Below are 15347 nucleotides of genomic sequence, written 5' to 3' on the forward strand. Positions count from 1 at the left end.
CGACATTATCAGGAGCTAAACCTCTCTCTGTAAAAACAAAGCCACACAATGTCAATAGTGATTAAATCATGTGGTGCAACGCCTTGAATATTAAGATCAATAAAGATCTTTGTCTACTCACACCAGCACAAACAACAACCTGGCTTATTAGATAAACCCTGGCGGTGTTGAGCAATGACCGACCATGCCACAGCTGACTGCAGCAGTTAAATGTCAGCCACAGATCTGTTCGCTTACTCCACACCTCTCAGACTGTTGTGATTAGCTAGGCAAGCTTAAGTGCACTGAGCTTTGGTACGTGGGAGACAGCTGTTTTTTACTGGAGGACAAGACAGCAACCTGATCTGACTGCTTTTTGAATTTGTGAATTAAAAAGCTGTCCCTCAGTGACAGATGGCTTGATTTTAAGAATTTAAGCCTATTTCTTTGTACTGAGGCAGAGCTGGATGCCAATATAAGCAGACATTTTAATTAAAAACAACAGCAAATACTAACATTTGAGGAGCTGGGTCCAGAGAATGTTTGACATTTTTCCTTGATAAAACACTTAAAGGTACCTTCGAGAGCTTGTGACCACTAGTAGTGCTATGGAGCGATGTTTTTTAAGATAAGATCCTTGTTTTGTTAGCATTTTGTGCACATGCACAAGAACGCCCAGGTGACACAATACACAGTCCTGCACAGTCCTGGTTTCCCACAATTCAAATGATCAACAGTTGGTGGCAGTAACATGCCGAGAAATGTAGCAATTTGCTGCGAAAAGGGAGACAAGAAGAGGACTGGTAGCATGCTGACATTAATGTTAACAATTTTACAAAAATTGGCTCTGCAAATGTTTTTTTGAGGTAGGAAATGCATTCAAAATATGAATGAGCCTAAAGAATATGCACAATGGGTTTTGGGAGAAACAGTGGATGTAAACACCATTGTTCACAAAAAAAAAAGAAAAAGAAAAATCGACAAGGTACATTTAAACAATTAATTAATTAATTGTAAATTAATCAATTACAACAGTTTCATTCCAGATGATCAACTTATTGATTAAGCTGCTACGAGTTGCACTAAAAAAAGCTGCAAACCCATCCTGACACCACCCTAAAAACGTATTTGGCAGGAGGATTTAGATAAATCAACACCTAACTCCAGAGTAGGACACTAGACATTATCCGGCACATGCTTTCTATAGAGAGTGAGTAAAGCATATTGTACAGCCTTCATCGATTAGTTGCACACAGCAGTGGTTTACAATGCCACCATCAGAGAGCAAAAAAACAGAAGAAAATTCACGTTACAGGGCCTATTGTCGCCTGTGTAGCATCTGACCTTGTATCAACAGCACAGCCAGTCACTCGGAGAGAAAAAAATGTCTTCAATCCATCAAACATAGCCAGGAGTGACGTAGTTACGGACCCAGACTTTAAAAACGACAGATGATTTCCTGAACTTCACCTTGCCAGTAACACTCCATGGCTGAAATGTGAGCTTTTCTGCAACTTTTTAACAAAATATGATCAATATCATTGTGTTTAGTTTGTCATCAATTGATGGATGAAGTGGAAAGACTCAGAACAAGGACATCCATCTAGAGACATCTATCACTGCATAACCTTGTCAAATACCCAAACCTCTGTGGGAGAACGTGTCAAGGTTAGATAACAAAGGCTAAAATAAAACCTTAATAGGAAAGAGATTTCATGTCCAGAAAAGGCTCACAGCAATAAATGCATGCAAGGTGAAATGCAGTACAAACAAGAGGCACTTCAACCAGTTAATGTTTAATCTATATCATTTGGGGAATATGCTTATCCCCTTTCTTTCTAGGAGGCGATTAGCTCAGCTGCACCTGGCTGCTGCTGGCTAAGAAATAGTTCCAGCACTTAACTCCTGCTAAAACCACAAATTGTACTTTTGTGCTTTTTATTTGGTGTTCCAATTAAACATACAAGAAACAACATGTTCATTCGTGAGCATTAGAGGTGAGGGTAAGCAGATTTTTGAAGGCTGGAGAGAGCTAGGCTAGCTGTTTCCAGTCTTTATGCTAAGCTAGGCTAACCACACCCTAACCTCAGCTTCATACTTAATGTATGAAGTGTGTTACTTGTACTCTGGAGACTGCTGTTCATCTCCATTTCCTAACAACAGTCAATGTTGGTTTCTTTTAACCATTAACAAAACAGTTTTTCTACTATTTTCTGGCAAAAAATTGTCAAATGGATCATTTTATATTGGATTTGGAAGGTACTGACAAATGGTGTTATCCTGCCAGTAGACTCATTTGGATTATTTTGCAAGTCCAGGACAAACAACATATTTTTTATTTTATTTTGGATGACTTTATGCCTTTCAGCCAAGTCACATAAAGTGAGGTAGGCTGTGGGTCCTCTGTTATGGGATAACATCTCTCATTAGAGAAAGTGTCCTCTCTCTCAGCAGGACACTTGGTGCTAATTATGCTCTCTGCATTTTCACTCTCCTCTCCATGCATCTTCAACACATTTTAATTCTAAAAGGAACATATCTAATCAAAAAAAGAGAGTCCTTTAATTAGACTGAAGGGTGGGTTGTAATATGTCTGCTCCTGCAGAGGATGTCTAATTGGAAATATCCATTTGTTTAGATGGAAGAGAGGCTTAGCATGCTAGCACTCAGCTCGAAGCAAGAGTCAGCAGACGCCTTTAGGAATTCAGACTGAAGGCACGATAGCACTCCAGGCATGTTTATGTCTTCAGTTAGTTGGTTATGTTGCATTACTCTCTACCTACTTACATAATAAGGTTAAACAACAGACAAACAAGCTTCACTAAAACACTAACAATGGTGGTTGAGGACAACTTTTCACTGAAAAATATAAAAGTCACTTAATTTCAATATGTCTGAATCCACTCTTCTTCCCCTGACACAGAGGATGAGTCATCCCGGCAGTCAAAGCGCTACTGATCCAATTCCCTCAGACTGCATAGAGAAAGGGAGAGAGGTGATTTCGGTCGGACCTGTCAACCAACCGAGAGACTTCTACAGTCTGTGCCAAGCATTCATCCAGCCTCATTAAAATTAATATCCTTCCCTCAAAAATCCCATATTAAAGCAGAGGCAAAATGGATAAAAAGGGCAAAGGAGAAGGAATGAGAGACGGTGGTTCCTTGAATATGTCAAGACAGCGGGAACCTCATTCTGAACCAACAAGGAGTCGTCCTCAGATGGATAGATGTAACGAAATGTCAGCATAATATTAGAAAGCAAGAAAGCTGGTATCTCTTGACACAGTCAGAAACAGAACACCACAAAGGCTTCTACTGAAGATTTCTATGTGAAGACACAGACCATGGACAGACATTTCCCCAAACTGCTTACCAGGAACTCTTTTTAGAGATCTGTCTTCCACACCAGCAAATAGTCCATATTTTTTATTTAAGAAATAAGATGGCAATAACTTCCTCATTTCCTTCTCACTGAAAAAAATGCATCAGGACAAAATGTTTTTGTAAAAAGATTTTATCATTTCAAAATACTCTGTAGTGACTGCTAAATAAGATCCTATAGATTGAGCCTGTTTGCCAAAATTACATTCTGGTGCTGGTCAGTGGAAGGAAATTCTCCCTTTTCAAAATAAAGTGACAAAATTAAAGGTATACTACGCAGGAATTGTCATTGGTGTTTGTAGACACACAGCATTCAAGGCTGGCCTCCCCAGCCCAACGAGCAAACGAGCGAGAGAGAGAGAGAGAGAAAGAGAGGTGGTCGAGTGAGCTAGAGAGTGAATGAAGAGAGCATACAGTGCTGGCGAGAACGAAGCTGTGAATCAGAGTAATAAAATGTTTTTTTCTGATTGTTTCACAGTGGTTATGTTCTAGAACACTCTGCATCTGTTACTATGCTGTGAGTCCTGACCTCACACCCTGCGCGCTGTTATTGGCTGGGAGCTACACACCCACTGCCCAAAGGTTGATGCCCAGAAACATCCCGAACACAGTAAAAAATAATAATAAAAGGAAATAAAATACAGGCAGAGGGCAGGGTCTCTGTAGATAAACACTTCTAATGAGTCATAAGTGATGATTGAGAGGGATTATTTTTGTATGAGTCTATGCAGTCTTTTTAGGAAAATCCTGCATAGTACACCTTTAAAGCACAATTCAAACTGTACAACAGTGACGAGCTCTTCGTTCAGACAAAGCTGTAATCACCAATGTAATCTTGTGCTACTATATTCGAAAATAGGATGATATGCTTGTCATCTGACAGGCTTTCTGACTTTTTTTAAAGGAGCAATCTAGCTACTGAATATTCAAATTCCACAAACTTGGTGGACTTTCACATGGAATTATATTGTGTCTCAATACTAAGTAGGCGGGATAATTGAGCTAAGAAAAGAATTTTTGTAAGCACGTAGGCTATTTACATTTTTTTGAAGATAAATGTAAATCTAAAATAATAGCCTCTCTAATTCCCTGCTATGTGCTTTTAAACCTTTGAACACTTTGGACACTTCCACTCTGTATGCTTTAAAGTTTGCCTGCATGCAGTGTGCCACAAACAGGAAACTTCTGATTAGCTGTTTGGTCTCCAAACCAATGGCTAGTAGGGTTATAAATCACTAAGGAAGTAGGGAAGCACTGGGAGACAGATATCCTTACTTTTATAGTATGGGTCAAACTGCCAAAACCCTAGACGTATACTTCCCACCATGCAACCCAATAGTGTCTTTCATTAGACCCTCCCACTGGTTTGTAACACAGACTTCCTGTTAATAATTTTAGTCTCCAAGCCAAGTGATGCCACTTGAGTGATTTTCTCAGACTTGACAAATCTCGACATTACACAACTGTTTTTTTACCTTGTGACTGGTAAATTAACTTTGATATATAAAATTGGTGGATTGCCCCTTTTTCAAATTTCATATAGTCACCTCTCTCTGTCAGTGTCAGATGTGATTTTAAAATTTCAACACCTGTGTCAGCACATTTTAATAATGATCACTCTCATATAAAAAAGGTGTGCACTTCACTTTCCCTCTTATGTTAGGCTACAATATTCAATTCAAAAACCCACAAGGTACCATGGCATCCCATGACAGTGCATAAATTGCCGGCTGATAGAATTTTAACGATGTGCTTGTGGTGGAAGGTGGCTCGTTGGATCCGGCGGAGGGGGGCAGGTGACGTGAGGACAACTCTGGTGTCAACACATCCCCTTGAGATGCCCTCCCTCCGCTGCTGAGTGGCTTCTTCAAGTGGAGCCTCCTCTCACTGTGTCACTCTACTGATGAATTAATTACTCTGACCTGCCACTCACACACACACAAAACCTGACTCTTCTGGTTTTCTTTGTTTCACAGTGTATTCACACTGTCTCGCATGGTTTTCACGAATGAGTAACTCTATGGATCTAATTAAGTTGATTAAAAATAAGTTAGAGGGCACTGAACGCAGAACAGTAAAATGTTGATTCAGCTGCATTCACTTGCTTGGCACACAGCAGGAAAATCAGCAACTGGCTCATCGATGAAGGAGGATCCTTTACTGAATCACAAATAAAGCACACTTTATTTATACAAAGTGGACTCCTGTGAATTTCATCAGCAGCTCTACTCTGGCACAAAAACCACCGCATTAAAGGAAATTCATCCAATAAGCATTAACAGCAGTTTCGCTGGACATTAATAAATGCTTTCTCAATTAAGTCTGGCAGCAGTCCCTGACTACAGGACAGACCATTACTTAAATGTACAACCTGCATCATGAGACAAATTCAGAGCCAAATCAGAGACTAAGTACATATCAAGCAACTATTAAAAGTGTCAACTTGTACGTATAGCACCAGTATGAACACGCTGAAAATTGGGCTTACCAGCTGTCTGATTCCAGCTCCAGTAAGGACTGAGTCCTGTCAGAGGCACACTGCAGACACCACATGTTGCCCTTTGAGCACCTACACCAGACCCATCACCACCCTGCTCCCTGTTACTCCATCCATGGGCTTAATGTTGTTTTGCAGCCTAACCACACAGCGTTCAGAGAAAGCTTCACTCTCTGACACCTCTCTAGCTCTGGCCTTCCTTCAGAGTCTTGTGAGGAGGGGCGTTTTGCAGGAAGAGGGAGGGAATTCCTCCAGAGGAAACTGGGTCGTGTGGCAGCGGGAGCACTGGTGCCCCACAGATGAGGAGGGTCTTAAACAGGAAGGGACAACGAGTAAGGAGTAAAAATGGGAGAGCTCTGTTGGTAGCGTCAGACCAGCTTTATTAATAGCAAGAGGATCTGGGCGGCAAGGATGAAGCCTGGGGAAACCCCTGGATATACCATTTTAGATGCTGTGACTGTGGAGGTACTGTTGTTCAGCTGTCAACCTTCAGCTTCATATGGCATACTGATCAAAGGCCTAAAAAGGAGTGCTTACCAAGATACTATCACTGTCACAGTCTTCAGGACTCCCAACAGATGATGCAGAACAAGCTGCAGCTGCTTGGCCAGTTGAAGCGCCGGACTATCCTTTAAACAAACATCCAAACTAATAGGGAATGTTTGACTCACATCTCCACCCATGTCTGTGCTGGTGTTTAGGGTGATTTCCTACCACTCCTATTCCCCTGCCTCAACCCAAAAAGTGAAGCAGTGAGGGGCCTATCTATTTCCGTCTAATGACATCATTACCCAAACAACGGGCGTGTATCAAGTTGACCAAAGATGTTATCGAACCAAGGCAACCATGTGGCGTAAAGTTCTGTGATAACACAGTTACATTAATAAGGGTGGTTTGGGTAGAGAGCTGGCATCACTGGAAGGCCCTCAAGATGTCTGATTCTATACTGGAGCCTCTAGTGAAGCACATACATCTTCAATGCCTCAAGAAAAGCAATTTCTAATGATGCTGGATAGTGTGGAAAATAATCCTAATTACAGTATATAATAAGTATGAGTGAGTAGGGAGTTGGTGCTGAATGCCTCTCTTATGGGCTATTACAGAGCTCAATAAAAAGGAGCAAAATGCCTCCCATATGGTGGAGGTTCATGTGAAGTGCAAAAGACAGAACGAGTGAGAATGTAGAGTTCATAATAGCTAATTACAAAGGGGGACAAATGCGAACCAAATTTTCCTGACCCTCCATTCTGGAAGTGCAACTGTGGACAAAACTAACCATAAAGCTCAAAGGACAGCTCGACCAGGGCCAGAAAATTTCATCTTTTCACAACCCCCAAGCTGAAAAAAATGGGTTGCACCAACCGGAATAAGGCCTGAGATTACTACATTTTCTAAGCCTTTCTCAGCAGTCTTGAACCATGGCCCAGTCAAATCAGAGTTTAGGTTAAAGTAGGCATTAATTTACACATTCAACCCACTGCAACAATATCTAAGCAAACTACCTCCCTTTGGTATTAATCATGAACATGAAGCTTAAGGTGAAGCTACAGCAGTTAACACCCACTACATCTGTTTGAATGCAGAGCAGGATAGTTTGAGGCAGCTGCCTTTGATCAGACCTTGGGTTATTTTTGTGCCTCTCATCTCTATCTTGACAGTGGATAGGCAGACTGTACAGTGGTCAGGAGACACGTGATGTATTTTTACCTCGCAGTTAAGTCTGAAACTGTGCCATATGCTTACGGGGAGGCAGGCGTCAACATACCATGGCTCTGTGACAAATATAAAATGATATGTGGACTCACAGCAATTGTCACAGAAATGGGCAGTGTCTCCAAAACAGCAATGGCAGATAACCACTGGAAAACAGTTTGAACTGCAATGACCAGAGATTACATGAGGCCCAGTATTCATACTGAAAAAGGAAGATAAAACCACATTTTGCTTTCATGGTTCACCTAAATTATTGTTCAATTGGTGTACCACTCAGTAAACTTCACATCTGCCAATGGTAGTGGTTGGGCACTTGACACAATAAGTGGCAGCCTGCTAAGGGCTCGCTTCCATACCTCACCATGTGAGTAAATGTTGTCATTTCAGCTTCCGTCATGGTATTTATTTTTGAGTCAGGGACTAGCAGCATCCACTGCTGCCTGCAAAAGTCTATTTTTTGAGACCACCTATGGCAATACTTAATATTTAAATAATAGCTCAGCTGGAGCCAGCAGGTGATTAGCTTAGCTTAGCATAAAGACTGGAAACGGGGAAACAGCTAGCCTAGCTTGCCCAAAGTCCAAAAATACAAACAAAAAGTTCATTAATTAACATGTTAAAATATAATAATCTTTACTTATAGAGCACTTTTCAAAATCCATGTCACAAAGTGCTTCACAAAGAAAGCAAAATAAAAAAGACAAATCATGAAATCATTATGTCAAAAAAAACCCCAACAACAATTTAGTGTATAAAAACCAATTCAGCGTAGCAAAAAAACAAGAAAAAATCTTTTGTAAAGAAATAAAAGACGGTTCAAAGAAAATTTAAAATCAAATAAAATCAGGAAAGCTTGTTTGTTTAATCTGTAGAAAAACCTGCATGTAAAAACAACAATTTGTGGTTTTAGGGGCTGTTATGTGGTGGAACTATTTCTTGATAAACAACAGTTTATGAATCCGCTGAGTAATTCTGTGCAGCTTGCCTGCTGGTTTCCTGGCAACCTTATACGGTGACAAAATGACTCCAGGAAGTCACTGTGCCAGCTGTTGTTCTCCAAGAAATGTATCTCCTGAAAGGTCAAACTACAGCGTACAGTAGAGTATGAAAGGAAAACGGTGGGTCTTTGTTAGTGCTACTTGTTTTTCAGGCTGATAGATATACATGCAGACTTTAAATATAAGCTACATTATTTAGTATGTTAGCTGTAAAGACAAAAAAACAAGTCTTATTATTCCACTGCTAAATATGTTGCTGGGTCTTTGCATGAGGTTCCCATCATGACCTTTGAAGTGTGCGTGCAGAATCACAACACCTGAGGAAGTCAGGCTGGGCTGTGTGCATGACAAGAATATCTAAAAATATTGATTGAGTTATGTAGTTATCAAAATGCAGTGAAACTAGCTAAAGTCAGATGGTTGATGGTCAGATGATGTGTTTTCAGTCAAATATATTTGTGTCCATGTTACTGCACTGATTTTTTGGTGCTCCCTCACAGTTTGTCTGTAATCTATCGATCAAAGTTATAAAGCTACTAAGGAATTCAGAAAACAGCTGTTGCGTCTAGAGTAGCTGAATAATTCCGACTGAGTGCTTTCCAAGTGAGTTTACAGAGAGACAACTCAACTCCAGACAGCTCTTTTAAGGGGCTTGTGTTACAGACACACCTGTCACACTCTGTCTAGACTCCAAAGTGGAAACAGCAGGATCTGTCGCCCTTGTATTAATCCCTACATCCAGCTCCAGCTCCTCAGCAGGCCGGACAGAGGGTGTCACAGCTCTGGTCCAACTATAACCACCAGTAAACTCCCTGCTCTCCTGCTACATGCCCTTCTACCTCCATCTACAATGTCCAAACCCTCACCAACCCCGGCTGCTCATTTGCTGTGACAACATGCCACTCCCACAGCAGTGATAAATTTCACATCTTGCATGAGACTGGTTCTCATCCAGCAGGGACAAAAATAGAGTCATTGACAGACACTGCATTTTCTGCTCCGCTTGGTAAGTAAATTGACCAGTCTGTGCGAGTGGGGTAGCTGGAGACAAATGTGTCTGCGCGTCCACCTCCCCAGATGCTACGGGCTGTGGCTGAAAACAACAGCAGCACTGATTAGAAACACAAGGAGCTCTCTGAGATTCACCAAGCAGAGACATCTTCAATAGACAAATATACACTTACATGGCATCATATCACACAGGAGCAATATAATATAGCTGAGGTCAAAAATGCAAAACGTTCACCAGTTCCAGCTTCACAAATGTGAGATTTTGCTACTGTTCTCTGTTTATATCATTGTAAGTTGAGGATTTTAAGGTCTTACAGTGAAACAGTGAATGGTGATTGCTGGCTATAAATAGTGGTAAAAATATGGCTTGATATCATGTAATGAATAATTGATTGAGGTTTTCAAAATAGACAATCAATATTGGAAATAGGCTAACTCCTGCATCCCCAGTAAACTGACACATTCTTTGCTTTACCAACCCTGCCCCCTAGAAATGATGTGTAATGTCAATGAGTTGGGTAATGTCTCCCAGATTACATTTTTTGTCAACTTTAATGAATGAATATGCAAAGTTACAAAAGCTTCTAACATAAAACGTTAAAAGATTCATTGGTTTTTCTACAATATCCGCTCGTTGCAGCTAAAGCCACGTTTGTTTTTGTTTTTTTTATCATTTTCATGCTAACTCAATTGGTTTAAGTTGGGGAATGATTGTGGTCTTGGTTTAAAATGGAAAAAATCAATGTTGACTTGCATGAGATGAGGTGTGTTTTTCAAAATTCAATCAAAACCACAATATTTTAATGCAGTTAGTTTAGAAACCTAAACCTAAACAAAAGCAAGATGCAAACCCTATGCAAACGCATATTTTAACCAGATTTTTCCAGAAAATTGTCAAAAGAAAATGTGAATTAAGGCGCATTTCCATCTATTACTGTTATGTGAATATTAGGAATTAGGTAAACATTTAGTGGTGCTTATTCTAAACCATGGCAGAGGAAAAGGCCACAATGAGATGAAATGATTAAAAGACTGAAACCATGATGGAAAGCCATGTGGAAAACGTCATGGAAATATTCATGTGTCATTTTTGAGGAATGTCTATCAGTCTCCACACAGATCTGATGTTTTCATCTGCCGCTATTTTGAGCTTAAGTGATGTTAGTCACATGCTTCATGTGCGTCATGATTTATTCACTCAGTCTGTTTTTCATTGCGCTGTGTCACATTTTGTTTTTATCAATACGCCAACTTTTCCACCTCAGCCAGATGTAAGAACTGTTTCTCATTACTTTGACCGTTCTTCACATTTCAGGCGTTCCCAGTCAAATTGTGCACATTGAAAATACGCATAAAAACAGGTGGTTGGAAAACGCACTTTGTGATTTTTGTGTAGTAACACTTCCTGGACTGGAAAGAATATTGTTAGTGAATGTGATCCGAGGCAGCATTTACATTTCCAGGTTTGGTTTTAGACTAATTGTTGTGGCTTGAAAAATGAGATTATATTTGACCTGATTCTTTTTACAATCCGCCTCACCTTAATTATGAGTCAGAACAAAATGTACACAAACAACAGACAAGCTATTTAAACAAGAATTTTAGTGCAGCCATAAACACTGTTTTCCATTATACCACACTGACTCGGAGCAAAGATTGTAGCGTGTTTTCACAAGTGCGTAGGGCACACTGACAACAGGCTGGCACATTTATAATTATCTCCTAAGTAAGCATCATGTCCTGTTTACAGACACTGGGGAATAAGTTCATTCTAACATGAAAACAAAGATCTCTGCAGTGTCTGCCCCAGCTGCATCACCCACACCCCAAACTGAGCGAGGCCTTGGCCCCGGCCAGCAGGCTGAATGTGTCTCTGGCTGTCCACTGTAAAGCTGTTTGGCTTCAGTTCAACCCTGTAATCCCGGAGCTCAGAACCCACCCACGTGTGGCCTTCAGAGGGAGGCGGTGGCCCTGCCCTCTCAGCCTCGAGCCTCTCCGCCACAGAGAGAGAGAGAGAGAGAGAGAGTGGAGGAGAGAGGGAGGATTAATTTATCTTACTCCCATGATGCACATGTATGTTGCTCTGGGTCAGTGAAGAATACATAGAACACGCATCACACATCACTTAATTAAAGATAAATACCGAATGCATGCAAGCATCCATTTGTGCACCCAGTGAATGCACACAAACATACATAAAGCAATCAAGCTGCAGAGTCAGTGAGTGGCAGATGAAATCACAGTTGATGTTATGTTGATGACCATATGGCATCGAATCTGTTCAATGTTTATGCTTTACTGTTCTAGCCTCTATGACCAGGGTGCAGTTATTCAGCTTATCTCTGCTAATCCTCCTGCCGTAACTCTTCCTCCAGGCTGTTCCTGAGCTGCTTCTAAGCTCTGGTGCCAAACCAACACCATTAACCCACAGCATTGTAGTGAGAGGTAAATACTGAGCAGAGGGAGGCTGAGGTATGTTTAAAGGATAATTCCACTTTATCACAACCTGGGTTTTATGTTCCTGGTTTTGGCCATCGTTTTTATCTAGTTATAATAAAATTGTACCCACCAAGTTAACTGCTGAGCTCTGGAAAGAAAACTACGTGGTTAAAAAGACGTGACGCAGGGGAATTAACACAGCAGTCAGATGTTCAGACAGGTTATAAACAAACCAAATAGTTCAGCCAGATTATGTGATCCACTTAATTAAGAGTCAGCACACCTGAAATGTTGCTAATATCCCTCAGTGTACAAGAAAACTGTGTTGCACCACTATGTTAAGTACGGTAGGTCACTACCATGTCAACAAAAAGTGTGTGTTGTCCATATGAGTCCACCAAATTAAGATTTTTAAGACCTTTTTTACAACATAGAATACATTTTAATATGGTCATACTGGCTAAGGTATAAAAAGTATGAGGGAAACCAGTGAGAATGATAAGAGCTATAATTATTTACCAATGAATGTATATCACATTTTCAGTACTTTCCAGTGGTGTGTATCAATAATTCCTACTAATATAATAAAAAAAACTACTACAATAATTAAAAAATAATGAATAACCTAAAGTTCCAGATATGAATATTACATAAGGTTAGAGGTCCGGAACAATGGCAGCATAAACCTGAGATTTCACAATCTCCTGACAGCCCGCACTTGCATAAAAAAAAACATTTTATAACTAACATTGCTGCCAATGTCAAACAAAAAGAAATGTAGGATTTTGAACACTCAGAGTTAACCTTTTTATATTTGCCTTTGTTTTCTCTTCCAAACAGATTTGACAAACCTGCAGATTTGTTTAAACCTGACTTTTTTTTTTAAGCAATGTTGCTGCATCCCCAGATCTCAGCAATTAACTTTGTAAACACAATGTTATTACTACTGATGGAGGCTAAAAATGACTCTAAAAAGACCCAAATTGTAATAAACTGGATTAATCCTTTAAATAATCCAGGCAGATTGAATCTCAGCTGGAGAAAACAAGGTGTAGCTCTGCCTGAGACTCTCAAATCAGTTAATGTCATTCCCAGGCAAACTGCAGAGCAGCGTTTTTCAATCCTGGTCCTGGGGCTCCCTGCCCTGCATGTTTTAGGCTAGTCTTAGTGCTCAATTAGGATTTATTGCTCTGATCCATTTTTTTTTGTTTATCTGTTCACATTATTTTTTAAATGTGGTCAGTATCAGATTCCAGTGTGAACTGGTCACAGTCTGCAACTGACCCGCATGTGCATAAGAAAAATAATAAAGAGGTCACATGCAGCATGCTGTCGTACGGAAGTAAACATGGAGGCCACTGAAGTCAGCGTTTACGGTTTCATTTATAAGTTGATGTGCAGTGGAAGCCAGCAAATTCGTGAACAGATGAGAACAAGGATGAGGATGAGGAGAAAGAGAGTTACATTTTTAATTAATTTTGTCGTGGAGCAATGGATGCTACTTCTGTACGGAGGTTTGTGTGGATGTGGAGTTGGAGCCAGGAGTGGAGGGATTGTGACTTGAATGACTTCACAGGTTTCATCCAAAATTTCACAATGTCAAAGGCAACTTTTAACTACATCTGTCAGCACCTCTCCACAAGACTCTTGTTGCAAAACACTCAGTTCAGGCCATCCATCTCCCTGAGAAGACACGTAGGAGTTGGGTTGTATTGGCTGAAGTAACATTGAGTCACATGAATTCCGATATTCCGACTGTTCAGACTGAGGTCACATTGCAAAAAAAAAAAATCAGATCTGTATCTGATTTAGGACCCAAATCAGAATTGAAAAGATCAGATTCCATGTGACTTGTGCTGTTTAAATATTATGGAAAAAAAAAAAATCTGATTTTTCTCTTTTTCTGTATCCACACACCTGATTCAAACGATCAGTTCGTCATCAAGCTCTGCAGAAGCCTGACATTGACCCATTTCAATCAGATGTGTTGGAGCAGGGAGTCTACAAACATGCAGGGCACGGGTGCCCCAGGACCAGGATTGAAAAACACTGCTGTAGAGTAAATCCTTATATGGTGCTTGATTTTACTTTCTGTATTACTGCTCCACAGCAAGCTTGAGTGTTTATCATCAGTTCCCATCTTCAGTGTTTGTTATTGTCAGGTCTGAACGCCGTGCAGACAATCCCAGCAAACCCTGATGCTATCTGATGATTCAAGACAGGAAGCATTTTTCAGATGTCCTCCATAGATACAGAGTGTGACACTGCATCATCGGCAGGCTCAGGAAGTCCAACTCACTGAGACTTTGTCCATAAAAAAACTCCATAACAATCAGATTTTAGCCTAGCAAGTAATACTAGATAACATTCACTGAAGAAGAAGCTTACATTCTCACACCATTCATCATCAGTCATGTGCACTGAAGTCAGGCCTGTGCCTCTCTCCGTACACACAGCAGATCCTGACATGTTTGGTTTGCACTGAAAACAGACGAGAGCCTCGCAGTGACGTAGACCTGAGGCTCTGGATGAGCTCCTGCTTCATTAGTATTCATAAACATTTTGCTATTCCAGGCCGAGCAGCCCGGCTGAGCGTGCTCAGACTGTGTCTGAGAATGGCGGGACACCGGCTATGTGTGAAGGAGGAGAAAACAAAAAAACAAAAATATAGAGGGGAGTGGAAAAAAAATGAGGCAAGTTAAAGTCAAAGAGGACAGGTTTCTGCATCAGCTAGGAAGAGTCAGTTCATGACATGAACACTAAAAATATCACCAGTCTGATAAAGTTTTGGCTTCCTCTCTGGATCTTTGCTCCGTTCACTGCTGCACAAAAGCAGCAATTTAACATTATCAGGATCAACAACATTGCTTTTATTAATATTAAAGCAGCTATGATCAGTAATGTTTTTACAATAATGTATCAAATGAGAATGTGTAATGTAAGAGGTGTCGCTTGTAGTGATGAACCTACAGAGAATTATCAGTGTCTTTGCAGCTCCTCTCAGCTTTACCGAGCATTATAGTGAGTTCCAGCTCATTGTTTAGTTGTCTGGCTGGAACTTTATGGTTTTGGTTCACTCTCAGTGCTCTTATAGTGTTGTTTTCAGTCGCAGCAGGCTGTTTTCAGAGAAAAACCTCTAAAAAGCCACTGTACACTACCTGCTCAGCACCAAACAGCAAACAGACACAGTTAGCTGTAGACTAGCTGGTGAACATTGTGGAGCATTTAGCAGCTAAAGAGCCAGATATTTCACTCAGGAGTTGATGAAGACCAAAAACAGAGTTAAAAGAGAGTGAATATTGGACTTCTTTCTGCTGTCCTCAACATATC

The 15347-nt window shown here is 40.5% G+C and overlaps 1 protein-coding gene across 6 annotated transcripts in view; it reads right to left on the minus strand.

Annotated features, from left to right (window-relative positions):
- Positions 1–15347, minus strand: part of iqsec1b (IQ motif and Sec7 domain ArfGEF 1b) — a 199363-nt gene that overhangs the window by 22432 nt on the left and 161584 nt on the right. The window contains exon 1 of one of the 6 annotated variants that reach the window (XM_067588398.1): positions 5848–6033. The exons of the other annotated variants lie outside the window; for them this stretch is intronic. Within the exon in view, the coding sequence (XP_067444499.1) occupies positions 5848–5912 (65 nt within the window). The 5' untranslated portion in view covers positions 5913–6033. Of the gene's footprint in view, positions 1–5847; positions 6034–15347 lie in introns of those variants that run through there. 6 annotated transcript variants of the gene reach the window in all.

This window comes from Thunnus thynnus, chromosome 4 (assembly GCF_963924715.1).
Source record: "Thunnus thynnus chromosome 4, fThuThy2.1, whole genome shotgun sequence".
Lineage (NCBI taxonomy): Eukaryota > Metazoa > Chordata > Actinopteri > Scombriformes > Scombridae > Thunnus > Thunnus thynnus.